The sequence below is a fragment of the Camelina sativa genome, chromosome 16, assembly GCF_000633955.1.
Source record: "Camelina sativa cultivar DH55 chromosome 16, Cs, whole genome shotgun sequence".
In the NCBI taxonomy this organism is placed as follows: Eukaryota; Viridiplantae; Streptophyta; class Magnoliopsida; order Brassicales; family Brassicaceae; genus Camelina; species Camelina sativa.
This window is the reverse complement of record NC_025700.1, coordinates 2,509,605-2,524,944: the sequence shown is the minus strand read 5'-3', so window position 1 is coordinate 2,524,944 and position 15,340 is coordinate 2,509,605. Positions and strand designations below refer to the sequence as shown.

At 38.1% G+C, this 15,340-nt stretch overlaps 4 protein-coding genes across 9 annotated transcripts in view; 1 reads left to right on the top strand and 3 right to left on the bottom strand.

The window, feature by feature from the left end:
* Window positions 1-7,202, bottom strand: part of LOC104749421 (eIF-2-alpha kinase GCN2) — a 9,771-nt gene extending 2,569 nt beyond the window's left edge. Inside the window, exons 1-21 of one of the 3 annotated variants that reach the window (XM_010471054.2) lie at window positions 6,782-7,202; window positions 6,304-6,378; window positions 6,150-6,209; window positions 5,951-6,056; window positions 5,760-5,864; window positions 5,196-5,600; window positions 4,612-4,848; window positions 4,408-4,494; window positions 4,213-4,324; window positions 3,839-3,956; window positions 3,687-3,741; window positions 3,339-3,508; window positions 2,804-2,988; window positions 2,380-2,528; window positions 2,001-2,250; window positions 1,386-1,659; window positions 1,213-1,306; window positions 808-888; window positions 620-676; window positions 247-378; window positions 60-143 (exon numbers count right to left, since the gene is read on the bottom strand). In XM_010471054.2, the coding sequence (XP_010469356.1) occupies window positions 60-143; window positions 247-378; window positions 620-676; window positions 808-888; window positions 1,213-1,306; window positions 1,386-1,659; window positions 2,001-2,250; window positions 2,380-2,528; window positions 2,804-2,988; window positions 3,339-3,508; window positions 3,687-3,741; window positions 3,839-3,956; window positions 4,213-4,324; window positions 4,408-4,494; window positions 4,612-4,848; window positions 5,196-5,600; window positions 5,760-5,864; window positions 5,951-6,056; window positions 6,150-6,209; window positions 6,304-6,378; window positions 6,782-6,903 (2,958 nt within the window). In that variant the 5' untranslated portion in view covers window positions 6,904-7,202. The remainder of the gene's footprint in view (window positions 1-59; window positions 144-246; window positions 379-619; window positions 677-807; window positions 889-1,212; window positions 1,307-1,385; window positions 1,660-2,000; window positions 2,251-2,379; window positions 2,529-2,803; window positions 2,989-3,338; window positions 3,509-3,686; window positions 3,742-3,838; window positions 3,957-4,212; window positions 4,325-4,407; window positions 4,495-4,611; window positions 4,849-5,195; window positions 5,601-5,759; window positions 5,865-5,950; window positions 6,057-6,149; window positions 6,210-6,303; window positions 6,379-6,781) is intronic. The other 2 variants (XM_010471052.2, XM_010471053.2) reach the window with 2 other exon arrangements.
* Window positions 7,718-9,167, top strand: LOC104749419 (tetrapyrrole-binding protein, chloroplastic). Of its 2 annotated transcripts, none has more exons than XM_010471048.2 (2): window positions 7,718-8,581; window positions 8,927-9,167. In XM_010471048.2, the coding sequence occupies exon 1, from the start codon at window positions 7,784-7,786 to the stop codon at window positions 8,573-8,575; it is 792 nt and encodes a 263-aa protein (XP_010469350.1). In that variant the 5' UTR covers window positions 7,718-7,783; the 3' UTR covers window positions 8,576-8,581; window positions 8,927-9,167. The 2 variants fall into 2 exon arrangements, with proteins under 2 accessions (XP_010469350.1, XP_019094039.1); XM_019238494.1 differs by lacking the exon at window positions 8,927-9,167 and adding an exon at window positions 8,853-8,867.
* Window positions 9,044-11,452, bottom strand: LOC104749420. Of its 3 annotated transcripts, XM_010471050.2 has the most exons (12): window positions 11,244-11,452; window positions 11,063-11,157; window positions 10,850-10,925; window positions 10,677-10,749; window positions 10,530-10,581; window positions 10,356-10,417; window positions 10,086-10,149; window positions 9,957-10,014; window positions 9,775-9,861; window positions 9,549-9,642; window positions 9,299-9,397; window positions 9,044-9,135 (listed from the first exon to the last, which is right to left on the bottom strand). In XM_010471050.2, exons 1-11 carry the CDS (start codon window positions 11,324-11,326, stop codon window positions 9,305-9,307), a joined length of 837 nt encoding a protein of 278 aa, XP_010469352.1. In that variant the 5' UTR covers window positions 11,327-11,452; the 3' UTR covers window positions 9,044-9,135; window positions 9,299-9,304. The 3 variants fall into 3 exon arrangements, with proteins under 3 accessions (XP_010469352.1, XP_010469351.1, XP_010469353.1); XM_010471049.2 differs by lacking the exon at window positions 9,044-9,135 and having other exon boundaries at window positions 9,182-9,397; XM_010471051.2 differs by lacking the exon at window positions 9,044-9,135 and having other exon boundaries at window positions 9,182-9,397; window positions 11,063-11,139.
* LOC104749418 (protein farnesyltransferase/geranylgeranyltransferase type-1 subunit alpha) lies at window positions 11,645-13,595 on the bottom strand. Its single transcript, XM_010471047.2, has 5 exons — window positions 13,313-13,595; window positions 12,971-13,080; window positions 12,464-12,584; window positions 12,282-12,377; window positions 11,645-12,185 (listed from the first exon to the last, which is right to left on the bottom strand). Exons 1-5 carry the CDS (start codon window positions 13,535-13,537, stop codon window positions 11,757-11,759), a joined length of 981 nt encoding a protein of 326 aa, XP_010469349.1. The 5' UTR covers window positions 13,538-13,595; the 3' UTR covers window positions 11,645-11,756.

Below are 15,340 nucleotides of genomic sequence, written 5' to 3'. Positions count from 1 at the left end.
GATATGTGGCAAGTTACTATAATTGCCAACCACGCATAGGTTATTGTGTAGCCTCAAACCTGCAGAAGTTGACGTCTTATGAAAACCCATTTTAACTTCCGCTCAGATGACTGAGGACGCAAGGATCCCATCATGGAAAGAAGCTTCAATTGGAAAACACGAAAAAGATTTTGGACAAGATACTGAAAAAAAACAATTGATACAATGACCCATATCCTTGAAGGCTTGAACTAACAATAACCATACCTCTGCAACCTTTCGTCTATGCTCTGCCTTAATTCCTGCCCAGGACCAAATCGCATCCAGCAAATCTCCATGATTCAAATGAATGTCACAAGATCCGCGATGAAATATGTGGGTTGTGATGTCCACTATCACCTGAAAAGTTGGTGGATTAAAACGGTGCAGGAGATGCAAACTCTCTAGCAAAATGCATAAGGCAGGAGAATAAGCAAATAATTGTTCATTTTACACGTTAGTTTCCCAGAAGCACCATCATAACACTCACTACATTTCCTCCAAAAGTTGGCAGTGTGACTTATAAACCATGTAATGATCATTAACTCAATATATAAAAGTAGAAGATTCATTTCATTTATATCGTGAATAAAATGATAACCTTGAGGACTTCTGCCTCCGTCAGGGACGGTGTGCCTCCAACAATGTCAAAGTCCGCCTATTGGCAATCAAAACATTTATGAGCACATCCTCTTTTTGACAGAGAAAATAAATGGTAAAATAAACAGCCAGTTTATCTTACACTATATTGGCCAGCATTTATCTTAGCAGAAAGTGTGAGCACAATACCTGAAGACATGGATTTGGTGGAGAATGGCCAATTGCTCTCCTGTAGACATGAGATATTTCATATCGCTTGAATGAGGATTTCTGCATTGCAAAATTGACGGGTGCCAAATTAGCTAAATAAAGCACTATGACTATGACTTGCGCAAAATCCAAATCATTTCAAACTTTATTTAAATGATGTGACAGTACGCTTTAACTGTAATTAGCATTACATAGTCTCTTAAAAATTATAGTATTCTTAATTAAAATATCCTGGATCTGTTCCTTCAAAATTAGACCTAACTACCAACTGACTCTAAAACTCACTAGAGAAAATCTCAAATAGAAAGTCGTACCAACTATATGAGCACTTTTCTGTTTAACATACCAGAAACAGAAGAACGATAAGCGTAAGAAAAACCGCACCTGATTTACGTTAATCCAGTGCACAAAAGGCAGTCGTAGCTCATAGCATAGTTCAAGCATATCTCCTCCATTGGTCAAAAGTTTTACAGTTTTCCTTTAGAGGGAAGATAAAAGTTAGATCAAAATCTAGTTTGAATGACAGATAATGGATAGCACCAAGTAAACAAGTATACCTGCTAAACTGAGGACAATCACCAAGTAAACGCATTGGGATGACCTCCAGATGCTTCGCACAATGCTGCCTAAAGACTTCCTTTGTGATTTCAACAACATAATCACGAAGCTCTGTATCCATCTCTGTGTATTGAACATAACTATCATCTGCACACAGTCTCGATCTACTAGACTGATGGAATTTCGTCTCTAATACTTCTTCATCAAATATCACATTTACTACTCTATCATAGACACTTGAATCTTCAGAAGTTTGCATTATTCTTAATATATCTGAAATTCAAAAAAAAGAAACGGGTTACTTGATGTCAGGTGAAAAAGACCGAAAAAAAAGGATATGATTTTGAGAAAGAATCAACATGTCATCAAAATAAAAGTGAACATATCCACTACTAACACCAACTCGAGTAATTTGTATGCTTTAGCCTTTAGGAGCGAGTGACCTAAACAGACAGACATCCAATTGACGAATTTTTTTTCAGCGAAATGGAGACAATACAAGACTATTGATTGTTTAGCCATAGTAGAAAAACATCACAGATCAGATGAAAATCCCAAACAACAAAGAACGTTCATTTGATATCGACTCAAATAGAGAACTGAAATGAACTTACTATCCAGTAACTCAGATTCCATTCTGGGAGGAAATGCATGCTGAAGAAGTTCTGTCGCAGAGGGGCGATCAGATGGACTTGGAGACATTAAACGCCGCAGTAGAGAAGCCTGTTCGGGAAATTCATTTACCCATTTGAGAGGTAGTTCCCCTTTCAGCTTCAGATTAGTTAAAGTAATGTGTCTCTCCATGGCGGTTCCAAAAGGGTGCCAAAGTTCGAAGAACACAACCCCTAAGCTATACATGTCGGCCTACAATTTAAAAACATCATTTAGAAACACAGACATAAGAAGAAATAATAAAAACCTTAGGACCAGAAGAAAAAGTAAATACAAACATTTTATGGATAAGACTCAGCCAAGGCACCAACAGCTACTAACCTTTTCATCAATCTTAGGCCAACCTTGCTCAATTTCAGGTGCTGTGTAAAAGTAAGTACCGGCTTGACCAGTACTATCAACCCCACTTCCAGCCACATCCATAGAGACACCCCCATCTTGATCCAACTGTTCCAGCTTCAGGAACTTTGCTGATAAGGTAAGAAAATGCATGCATCATCGTTTCTTTTCTCCATTCCACAGGTCGAATAATCACAGTACAATGAGATGACTAGGTTGATTCTTTTATTCAAAGACTTGAACAACATAGTAAACTTTTGAAGGATAAAACGCAAAAAATCCAGCATGACAAGGAACCTACCTTCGTTACATTATTAAAGAGCTTTAAGTCTAACACAGAGAAGCATGTGGACAACAGACATACCAAGAAATTAAGCAAAGAATAGCATTAGGTAGGGAAGCATACCAAGACCAAAATCCCCAATTTTGATATCATTTCGGGCGTCAAAGAAAATATTGTTCGGTGTAAAGTCACGATGAATTATTCCTTGTCCATGGATATGAGCTAAGCCTTCTACAATTTGGCGACTTAAATGCCACGCAAAATCTTTGTCGAAGTGATTATATGATTCAAAAACCTGGCGGAGAGTCCTTGAACATTGTATGAACAGAAAAAGTAAGAAGAGAAAACAAGAAAGCAACCAAAGCTAGACTACAGAAATACTAAAAGGTAATAAAAACGAGATGAAATGCACTGATCCGCAATTTTATAGAAACATCGGACATTTTAGATCATTTTACTTTGCATATATATTTTCTTCGACCACTAATATATGTAAATAAGTAAGCGTAAGAAAGTGAGGAACTTAGAAATAACTCAGCTCACAATGTCAAAAATCAACATATTTAAGTAAAACCAATGATTTATCTAAGTTTCAAAAGCTCAGGATATGGGCGGGGTGAAATTATAAGAGTTTAGGTTGGGCTTATAAACTCTTTACCTTGGACAATACTCCATTTGAATATATAGATAAGTTGACTCAAGCTTATTGTCCTGCTCAGGAATTTCAGTTGACACTGCACCCGAGTAACTGAACATTGAACTCCCTGCAGTTTTTGATCCCCAATTTGCGCCACCATAAGGATCAGCAACTCCTGTTTCGAACCAGGCCTATTTTCGTGAAAAATTAATATCGTTAACAAATAGAGCATAGGCAAAAAGAATAGCACTAAGCAGCGGAAATTTTATGACAACAAGATGTACACGTGGTGGTATCCAATATCAAGGTATCTCACTGAATATAGTCATTACTCAGTACAAAATTCAGATGAGCAAAAAAGACCTTTACCTGATAGTAACGTACAACATGCTGATGCTGCAAACGGGAAAGTGTTGCTACTTCTCTGAGTACCTCATAATGAGCACATGTAGAAACAATTTTAGCATCATACTCATGAACCAATAGATATCAAGGATAATGTGAACAGTCTTTTCACTTACCGCTGTATCCGATTGTTGACAGGTATCTCTTTGTCCTTCAGTCGAATTTTCTTCATTGCATATTGTCTTCCATCCAGTTTATTTTTGCACAAGACAACGCGGCCAAACCCACCTTGGCCTGCGAACAAAGAGTTTCAGCAAAGAGAAGGAAAACTACTTCCTCTAAACAAACTGCAGAGAATATGCTAAGAAGGTGGACAATTTGCTGCAGAAGTTGATACGCATCTAAATAACTAATGAATAACATCTTGCAAACCATTGTGCAAAGACACTGCTGAATTTGATCAAGTTCACACAGGGAATTAACGTCATATCATTCATATATATAACCTTTAAAACTAGAAAGAGAAAGAAAAGCATAATAGAGAATATACCAAGGGGTTTCAACTCTTCAAAGTCATTGAGATACCGTGAACTGGGGAGTGAGGCCTTTGGCTCGCCAGAATCAGAAGGTGGCTCCCAAAACTGAGGAACTCTGGTTGAGGCCTTAAAAGATAAAATTAATCAGATGCATTACTTGAAACTCAAATAAAGAATTTATAACGATGAAGTGGCCAAGGGATACGCACCATGTTTTGATTGAATACATGTTCAAAGGCTCTATTAAAGTCTGGAGATGATTTGGAAGCTAAATCCAACACTTCTTCAGACAATATCTGAAATGGTTAAAAAAATACTACTATTTAACAGGGTTTTCGGGGAAAAAAAATGAAGAAGCTTCCCTTAATAGATAGAAAAAAATATTGAAAATTTATATTATCCAAAAGACTTACACCAAGCTGATGCAGTTCATCAGTTATATGAGGCAATGCATCAGCCAAAGGTCCTCTGGAAGTGCAAGCTACTCGAAGTAAATGGACCATCAACAGATCTTTCTTGCTAATTTGGGGCACTTGATCTTGAGCTAAGGAATCAGAGGACCATGACCCCAGCGACTCACTTTCAGAGTTACTGCTGTCATCTTCAGTTGTATCACCTTCAGCTGTATCATCTTGAAGATTTGATTCCTGCTAAGAGAAACAATCAATGCAAACAACAACAGCATTAAGCAACCAAAAGTGGACGCATACTTGACAGGAGGTATATGACTCTTCTTTCTTAATTCTTGCTTTGTTGGTCAAGATACGCCAGTTATCTTGAACTGTATTTATGATGACTAAACCAAAAGAAAACGTGCAGAGCTCCCCATTCACATAATTCTAATTATATTATATCTGGAGAGTGTCTCATATTTAAGGGACCAGTAATTGATTTGTTGTGCTCACTCATCAGTCACCATACACAGAATTATGCAGAGGCCCAATATCTTAAAAAGGAAAAAGAGGGATTGAGATAAAGTAGATAGACCTCCCCTCACCTTCTTCTGATTTTGGAAAATTCCAGATTCCACATCGTCACTAGATTTACTTGACTCAAAAGAAGAGATGCTTGTATCATCAACATTATCCTCTTGAACAGTATTTAGTTTGGCAATGGGAGCAGGCAGTGCAACTTCTTCTTTAGCATGGTCTTCAAATCGCTTCAGATTCTTGTCCGGCTTCTCATGCAAAATTCTTGAAGCATCTAGTGGGTGGGATTTTACTGAAGATACTATTCCCCTATTCTCATCTGGAGTCAGACTCCAATTTCTAGCATCTTCCAAGCCACTAAATAGGTCTATAAAACCATAAACAAAAGGTCCACCAGAACACGATTTTGCTTTATTTGAAAGCATAGGTTGCTCAATGAACTGAGCGCTTCGGTGTGCAGTCAAGGATGGAACCTTCAGAAAGACATAATAACACTGAATTTACAAGAAGAACAACCAATGCAAACATATACGAGAAGCAATAAATTTTCTTTTGACCAGCAGTTAAGGATACCGTCGATAGATCGAATACATAACCATGGCATAAACAGTCATTTGGGTGAATATACTTACCGATTCCTCATCATGACTTTCTGGAAGTATTTCTGATAAAAACTCTTGAGCAGCCTCCACCAAGTTGAATATCATAACCCGACCTTCACGAGCATTGGAATTTGCCTGCATAATATATAACTCTTTGAGTACCTCGTGTCAGCACAGAGCATTTCTGATTAGAAATAGAAAAATGATTCCCATCTCATAACCTGGTCCTCGAGAAGAGATAAAAGCTTCTCAGCATCAGCTATTGTCAACCCTTGTTCTGGAGTAATCTGCAGCTTCGGGGATTTGTAAGGATATCCTGGTAAGCATCTACAAGGAAAAATTAGTTAGAAGGGGGATAAATTCAGAAAAGATCGGCATATTTTACTGTTGTTGTCATAGATTCAGAAAGAAGATACTCACCTCACTAAAAGCATAGCAGAGATGTCAATGTCCTCATATCCCATATCTTTCGAGTAAGGCCTGCTCGAATTACAAGAGCTCGGTGGATAAGACGCATTTCTTCAGGCATAAATTTAAAAAACATCACAGCAGAGCTAATCGGTAAGAAGAAAACCTGAGTTTAATAACTATTTGCGGAGGCGATCCCGAACCTGAAACAATTTTGCAGTCCTCTTGAAATATTGCAGTGCTGAAAACATAAAAAACGATCCTTCTTTTTGTTAAAATTCATATAGAGGTTCATTCTTGTCCATATTTTTAAAAGAGAAAGAAATGACTAGCTCCAGTCCTAATTTTACACAGGTATTAAGTAAAAGTACACATCTTTAACAACATTTACAAAAAAATATTGCTATTGTTTTCCCCTGTAACACCTGAACAATCAAAATATCAAATCCCATAGTTCAAAAAATAGGTATCTGTTGTCAGCTGTCTAGTGTCACACAAAATCCAATCATAGCACATCTCTAAAGCTCATGGCAACTTCTATCAAAAATCAAAACATAAACACACAAATCTCCAAAAACCCTAAATCCCACATTACCCTGGATAACTCGTTTCATAAAAGAAAATGAAGAGTTAACAAAACTTACAGAGCAGTGATCTCCTCAGAGAGAAGTTCATTATCTTCATCATCATTAGATCCATGGTCTTTGAGCTGACCCCTTCTTCCGCTACCTCCGCGTTTCTTCTTTTTCTTCGAACTGCGACCCATTTATTTCCTCAGGCCCAACACACGCCCTAAATCAATCAAAACACCTTCTCCTCCGATCGTCGGAATCACCAATACCAAAACCAAAACTCCTTTAAAAAAAAAAAATCCTCTTCTTCGTCTCTCTCTCTCTCTAAACTCCCGCCAAGCAATCTCGATCTAGGAATTTCGAAAAGAAAAAAAAAAGGAATTGCGGCGGTGACTGTGGCGGCACTAAGAAAAAAGGGTTGTTTATATATATTCTTCAATAACCAAAACAAGCCGTCGACTGCGCTCTTCAAAGATGGCGCCATCAGAGTTCTCTTTTCTATGTTGATCCTTCCTTCCTGTCCAGCACAACCCCTCCAAAACGGCATCGTTTTCAAATCATAGGATAATTCGCCCATGAACCTAAAACCCATTAACGGCCCATTATATGTAGATGTTTACAAAATTGTGACGTGGAAAATAACAGATTTATGACCATATTATTGACTGCTTTTTTAACCAGTATTTGACCAATTTCTATACATTTTCTTTTCCCATTTTAATATCAAAAAATAAACTAAAAATGTATTTACAATATTAGAAGACTTTCTTTCATGAACGATAACGAGATAAATGACGTAGACATCAAATCTTTTAGTTTAATATAATTATTGATGCATTACTAGAAATCGTTTTTTTTTTTTCTGGCAAATTAAAATGGAAAATAAAGTAAACAGGGAAAAAAAAAAGAGAATCAGACCTGACCCAAAAGTGACCAATCAGAATCGACCCCGCTTACTACTTCCTGATCCTCCACAGTCCACACCTTATCTCTCTCACTTCTTCTTTAAAACTCTCCAACTTCGCTCTCTCTCTATCTTCTCTCTGACGTGACTTCTCTCTCTTCCTCCCTTCAATGGCGACCACAAACTCTCTCCACCACTCTTCTTACACGCACCACCGCCACAATCTCCCTTCCCAATCTCATTTCGTACCTACTTCTCTCTCCCTCAAACAACCCACTTCCGCCGCAACATTCTCACTTATCTGCTCTGCTTCTTCCTCCTCCTCCTCCGTGGCCGTCTCCGCCGTTTCTACCACAAACGCCTCCGCCACGACCGCCGAATCCGCGACCATATTCGACGTTTTGGAGAACCACCTCGTCAGTCAAAACTTCCGACAAGCCGACGAGGAGACTCGGAGATTACTCATTCAGATAGCAGGAGAAGCCGCCGTGAAGCGCGGCTACGTTTTCTTCTCCGAGGTGAAATCAATCTCGACCGAAGATCTCAAAGCTATAGACAATCTATGGATGAAACACAGCGACGGGAGATTCGGTTACAGCGTGCAGCGCAAAATCTGGTTGAAAGTGAAGAAAGATTTCACAAGATTCTTCGTTAAAGTTGAGTGGATGAAGCTTCTTGATACAGAGGTTGTTCAATACGGTTACAGAGCGTTTCCTGACGAATTCAAGTGGGAGCTTAACGATGAAACGCCTTTAGGACACTTACCGCTCACTAACGCCTTGAGAGGTACGCAGCTTCTCAAATGCGTTTTAAGCCATCCCGCTTTTGCGACTGCTGATGATGATAACAGTGGAGAGACAGAACAAGAGCTTAACAGAGGTGTCGCCGTGGCTAAGGAACAACAGACTGAGACACCAGCAGGAGGAGACAAAAGACTGTTTAAAACAAACTACACCTTCTAATTAATGGTCTTTCTCCTTTTATTTTTATTTTATTGATTTGCTGATATTGTCAAAAGTATAAACGAATCTCTGTAATCATATATCATCAATTAAAATTGGGTTTCTCTTCGATGGCGGTATCATTGTGATTATGTATGTAAGAACAAAGTCAGACCATTACTAGTTAACACCAAAAACGAAAACAAGTCTGTGTCTTGGTTGATTAATGTGTATTTTATTCATTCACAAGTTCTGCAGATCTTCAGACCATGAAACTAATGCAGTTATTCTTATACAGATCAAAATCTGAAGCAACTTTGAATCCCCAGCTGTTCATAAAGGCCTTTTTTCGTGTTGTTGTCCTCTTTGCAGATTTGGTGAAGAGAGAGAGAGAGAGAGACTGTGGATGAATACAAAGTAGGCATTTTGGCTCTGTTCAAGAAAGCTGCACCTCATATAATGATCAGTGTGTGACTAATATCTAAAGAATACGTTGCTGCTTCTGTAGCCTTGTAGTTAATTCTCAATGTAGGCCACACACACGTTACACTTGATGTGGACAGATGCTTTTTTCTCTCGGTCTGTGGTATTCAATGAATAAACGTTTTAGTCATCTGCGTGTATATCTATCAAGAATATGTTTTCTTTCACCATGAGAAAAATACATGATCAGGGTTTCAAATTGCATTCTAAAACCGCTACAAGAGGCGGAAAAAAAATTATGGTACACTTCTTGGCACTGACTAGTTTCTAGGCACATGGGCAGAGTCGTCGGGTGTGTTGGTGTGAACCGTCACAGGACAGCATTGATTCTGTCCGGGTATACAAACACGCGCCTGAATACTGCAAACCACATTACATATGGAATCACTCAGTTTATGATCAAGATTCAAAAGTTGAGTCAGGAGAAGCCGATGTAAATGAAATGAAATATTTCACTGAGGATTCAGGCACTTAAAGAAGCGCGCATAAGAGAGGATAAAAGATGAAATACCAAATCTCTGGGCGCATCTTCGACAACTTCAGCAGGTTGGTCACCCCCGGCACTTGCTAAACACGACCCTTTGCAGGTCATGTATCTTTTCATACTAGGCAAACAAATAATAAGGGAAAGAACCATATGAATACCAAATTGCGATATATAACTCTCTGAAACATGACTTGATGGTTTGGTTTAAGAGATTGACTCTGGTAAATGAGTTGCTTAAAAAGAAACTTACACGTCACATTGGTTTAGAAGTGAGAGTTTATTCATCACACACAATTGTCCACGTGACTTGCAAACTGCATCGCATGAATCTCCTTGACTGTTAAACCAAATCCAATAAAGAGTCAAGGGATATGGTCTCCACGAAAGCGTATACAATTCAAACGGGTAAGAAAGTGAAGGGTGTTTTTTTACCTTCCCACGATAACGTCAATGCCAAGTAGTCTGGTTTCAACTTGTGTGAGATTAGCCCCTGTTTTAAGTTATGTTATTTGATGAAAGTGATAGGGTAGTTGAAAGAAAAAGTAGGGTATCGAAGCTCACCTGAAGCATTTGATGTCAGAGAAAAACAATGGTGAAACTCGCTGTGGTAAGCATTTTCATGAACCTAGAAGTTTCGGGAATAAAAGAAATTACATGAAGTCTCGCTCTTTATTGCTCTATAGGTTCATTATACTTTCATGAACATTCCATCAGTCTCAAATAGAACTTCTCTTACAACACAAAATTGCTCAACTTCATGACATATAATCTCAAAAAACTTCACCAAGAAAAAATCCCTATTAACAGAAACAAAAACAGTAAATGGCTTACCACACTCTCAGAATTATGTCGGCACCTCCCAGAACAAAAATCAAACACAGTCTTGTAAGTCCCTGCCAATGAAGAAATAGACGTTAAACTGAAATTTTCATAGGCAAAGTCAAGGAAAAATGATCATCTTGCAAATGCAAATACATTTAAGCTGCCGTAAAATGACAATTTTACCTGCTGTAGCTGGCTTTGCAACTTTTACTTTAACCACCTGCGCAAGAATCGTCTGCAGAAGATATACTCAATGTGAGTTAAAACAAACAAAAAGATGAAGCAAGAAGAGAGAGACAAAAACCAAAGGTTCCATGGAAATAGATATACGCGAGACGGATTCAAGCAGCAAGAAACGCAAAATTCATAAGATTTGCAGCATTGTGAAAGGAGGTTGCATCCACTTCAAGCCAAACCCACAAACCAAAGAAGTCTGATTAAGAACACACTAAGTCTTTAAAAAAAAAGATAAGTCTTGTTTAGGATTCATCAAATTGACTCACTGACAAGAGAATCTTTCTCCTTTCCAAGGACAACAACGGGTTCGAGATTCCAAAGACAGAGCATCGCACACATTGCCTACAGGTTCCAACAACAACCATTCATCGTAACAAAACAAAAACAAAAACTTTTTCACCACCAAATCTATGTTGAAAGAGACTAAATGTAGTAAAGATGGATCTATGAAGGAGTGAATTGGATAGGAATTTGCTGACCTTCATCATCTGAGATCAAGTATCTTCCTTGGACAGTTGTTCTGCAACTCCTCTGTTCTAAAAATCCGATATCCTTCCTGCAAATCCATCCAAATCTAAAGGAAATTAATCAAAGAGAGGACAAAACAGGGATACGCAAAAACATAGGAACAAAGCTATCACCCAAAAAAACAGTAATCACCTAATTGCATAAACTCTCAGCGGAAATAAGAAACCCATGAGATGTAGAAGAGCGAGGAACAGACTAAACCCAGATGTGGACATTCTTCTTGTCGGAGAAAAGAACGAATCTTTCGACCAAATTACGATGCTTCCCACTTCGACAACTTAACTTCCCAACAGCCTTCGATTCGATGTATTGAATTTGCAAATTGATTTGTTTTTTTTTTGGCTCAGTTCAGATCAAACTAATTTGTTGTCTTTAAATTGGGGAATCCGCGAGACAAAACCCGGTTTTGGTTTTTTCCGGTTAACGAGAAAGCAATGCGTTGTTGAGTCTTATTCAATCGTTGGTTCTGCAAAATCATTGTTGAGAAAGCTTCTTTGACTATCAAAAAAGAAGTGAAAAAAGAGAATTCAAGATTGTTTTGATATATATGAAAAACATGTTCATATGATTCATAACGAAGCAGTACATACGAAAATTAAAAATCAAATTTTGTTCCAAGTGTGATTTTGGGTCGTCACTCGTCAGTCACATTGCTGCCACAGTAATCTTGCTCTTCCTCCATGCCCAATAGTTAGCTCTTATAGGATCTACACGACCAAGAATAGTACACACCAAATATGCCAAGTTGGTATCTGGTTCTTCATTAGCTAGAGCTCTCACTGAGTCTCTATGCTCATTCGTTGGTCTTAATCCGTCGCAAAGAAGATCCAAAAGGGTGCTAAGAGCGAATCCATGGAAGCAATCCGTGCGAGAGAGAACATTCAAACAGACTGAGGAAACACTTGGATCACTAATCCAGGATTCTTTGTCGTCTTTGTAAAGACCTTTCAGGTATCGCCATGAGCTCTCGTTTGCGGGATTGGCTAAAATGGCTTTGATTATGTAGCTTACTTCAGATTCCCTCATAGCTTCTAAGCCTCCCAACAAAGGAGATTGAGTAATGACGTAGTACCTCTGCCAGGTTAAGGGGAACGAAGTTATTTAAAAGAGTGACTGAATCTATAGATTTGGGAAACAGAATCTAGTGTATGTATCAACAATCATATTTACCTGATTCCATGCGGAATTGTTAAAGACGTCAGCTTCAAGGAGCTCGTGACAGTAATCAAGCTCATCTTCCCATCCTCCTAATGCACGTAGTGCCCACTGTAGATTGTTTCCAAACATCAAGCAAAAAGATATGTATAACACCAACAAGTGAATGCTTTAACAAGGTAATTGAGATCACAAACCTGTCTATGTGACCAAGCATGATAATGTTTGGCATCAAGTGATAGTACTCGCCGAGTACAGTCAAGTTCTCTCCCTGCAACCTCAGGACCCAGTTTCTCAGCAACCCATCGCCGATGATGCCTAGAGAAAAGAAAATATTAGCGCAGAACCATGGATCATCATCACACTCAAAAGCACAGAACCAAGGGTCAACTTTTCTTAAGCAGCAGATATGTGGCACTATATGACCTTCACAATGTGTAAAAAAGAAGGAACTTTGATCTAAAATATACAGAACATCCACGATAGAGCATAATTAAGAAAATGGCTGACTCGGCATACACAAAACAGACTCCAAACTTTGACAACAACTTCTTTATAAAAAAACCTTCCTCCACAGTCTATGAAAACGTAGGCTGCTATCTCATAAATCAAACATATACAGTTCTTGGTTCGAAATTGTTCCTCATCAGTCAACTACTTCAGGGTATAGAGACAAACGAGGGATAAAAAGGTATAAACTTTACCACAATTGGTAGTTCTTAGAGTTATCCTCAGCAATGCGTTCGATGAACTCGAGTTCTTGATACAAGTCGTGATTAAGCGCCTCAAGTACCAGGCGCCTAAAATGCCACACCTTAAAAAGGGGAAAATTGTCGTCAGGGGAGAACAAGAACAGGACTAATTAAAGACTTAGATCCATCAAATTTCAAAACCATAAGAGTTCAGTTCAGTTACTACTAATGCTCCAATCAAATTCCAACTTGAGATTAGGGCTCAGAAGCACCCAACAAAGCATAGAAGAAACTTAAAAAAAATTAAAAAAAAAATAAAAAAAAAAATAAAAACTGAAAAAAGAATTGATTAACTGTGTAGTTCCCGGAGTTTAAGCGGAGCGTTTCTTCAGTGAGTCGAAGTGCGCGAGGAGATCGCTCGTCGGAGAAGTAGATCGCACGGAAGTAATCCATAGTCTCGCGGAACTCATCCTTATAGGCGATCGGCACCACCGGATTCGGACCATCGTCCTGAGTCAACCGGACCACATCTGACCACTCCGACCGCTGGCTTAGTGGCACGGTCTCGTCGAAATCCATGTTACCCGGTCTCGTCTCGTTCCAAAGTCCGAAACCCGAAAGAATCAATCAATTATAACAAGTCGTCGAAACCGCCGTGTAAGTAATTTTTTAGAAGAATTTAAATGGGCCGTTTAGCCCAAACCACATGATATAACAGTATTTTCTTTTTTGTACTGTTTTAAAAAAATGGAAAGAAAAAAAAATGCCAAAAACAAGACGTACTATATGAGCTTAGTAGTAGATAGACGATACAAGGTAGTATAATATTTAAGAGGAGCAAAGAAAAATAAATAAAGACATGGGTAGTCTTCTTGGTTGTATGATCTTCATTTCGCCACGCTTCGGTCAAATTATTTCTCACACGTTCCATCGAAACCAACTGTGTTCAAAAGGAATTTTGATGTTATTATAATAAAATTCAACTATATATAAATATATATATATATATATCGGTACTTAAAAAGAATATGTAGATGATGTACAAAAACATGCAATAGAGAATATCTCACTTTTTCATGTGCAATAAGCTGATAATTCCGAGATGTTTGAGCTGTTCGCTCGTGTAGCTTGTTCAGTTTCAAATAGTGTATAGCATCTGCAAGACAATGCACGCAAAACACAGCATGTTCTAAATGGATTCAAATATGTGGTCATAATTAAAAAAGGAAAAAATTAATTTGTACCGTCGTACCATCTTTGTTATTTTGCCGGCTATGTTCTTTTGCTTTCTCAAGATTTATGCGAGCCCTCTCCAGGCAATATTTCTCCCATTGTTTAAGAAACTCAAGACGCTTGAGGTCGAGGAAAAAGAGAGAGAGAGAACGTTAATAAAACCAAATTATATTAAATTCATAGCTAGTGGGAAAAAAATCAATTCGACACTAAAATAAAAACAGGTGAGGAAAAGATCAAGATAGTATAAATAGATTTTGTTCATTAAAAAAAAAATTGACCCCTATAAGAGTAATTCCCTAGCTCCGCCACTGATCAGGATGACACTGTTGGTTTGAAGACTAATTAAAAAGTGTATGCCCTAATTATACCTACAAGTTAACAAAGGGTTCTCAATGAAGTCCAAAAAAGTAAGCTAAAACCATGTGATACCTTGTTTACCAAGACTATTGCTTTGTTGGAGCTCATAAATATTTTTGTTGGGTTTACCGGATAGCCAAGTCACGATCGTCATACAGGCGACAGAGAAACCACACTCCGATTTCCTCTGCCAAAAAGCCAAACAATAAAATCTGGTAACAAATTAAAATATAAACTTTACTTAAAAATTGGTGACCCGATCGAGCCAAAAAAAAAAAAAAAAAANAAATCAGGTCTCGATGCAACTATACACATGAATATACTTGGATACTTGAATTTGAATATACTTGGATACCTAATCTAAAGTATCAACATACGATTACGTCTAAATATAGGGAAATTTTATACAATAAACGGGACGGGGATACTTTGCGTTTTGTCAACTTACTTTAAGGTGGAATTAAATAAGCTGTGATCGATCCCAATCCGAGGTCGAGAGAGGCACAAACCAGATGGAAGCTAAAGGCACACGATCATTATATCAGCTATGTCGGAGACGTACAAAGAGGAATATTGGACAACAAAGGGGTTGAATTGAACCCTAATAAACGGGATGGATGGCTTTTTCGAATCCGGCTATATCGGAGTACTAATTAATAACAAAACTCAAAAGGTGTTTCGGGCCGATCATTTGTAGCATGTGGCCGTGATTTGATCTTGGCTGGATCCAGTTATAATATTTTTGATACTAAGATTTTTTATGTCTCCTAGTAGGTTCAATTAACCTTA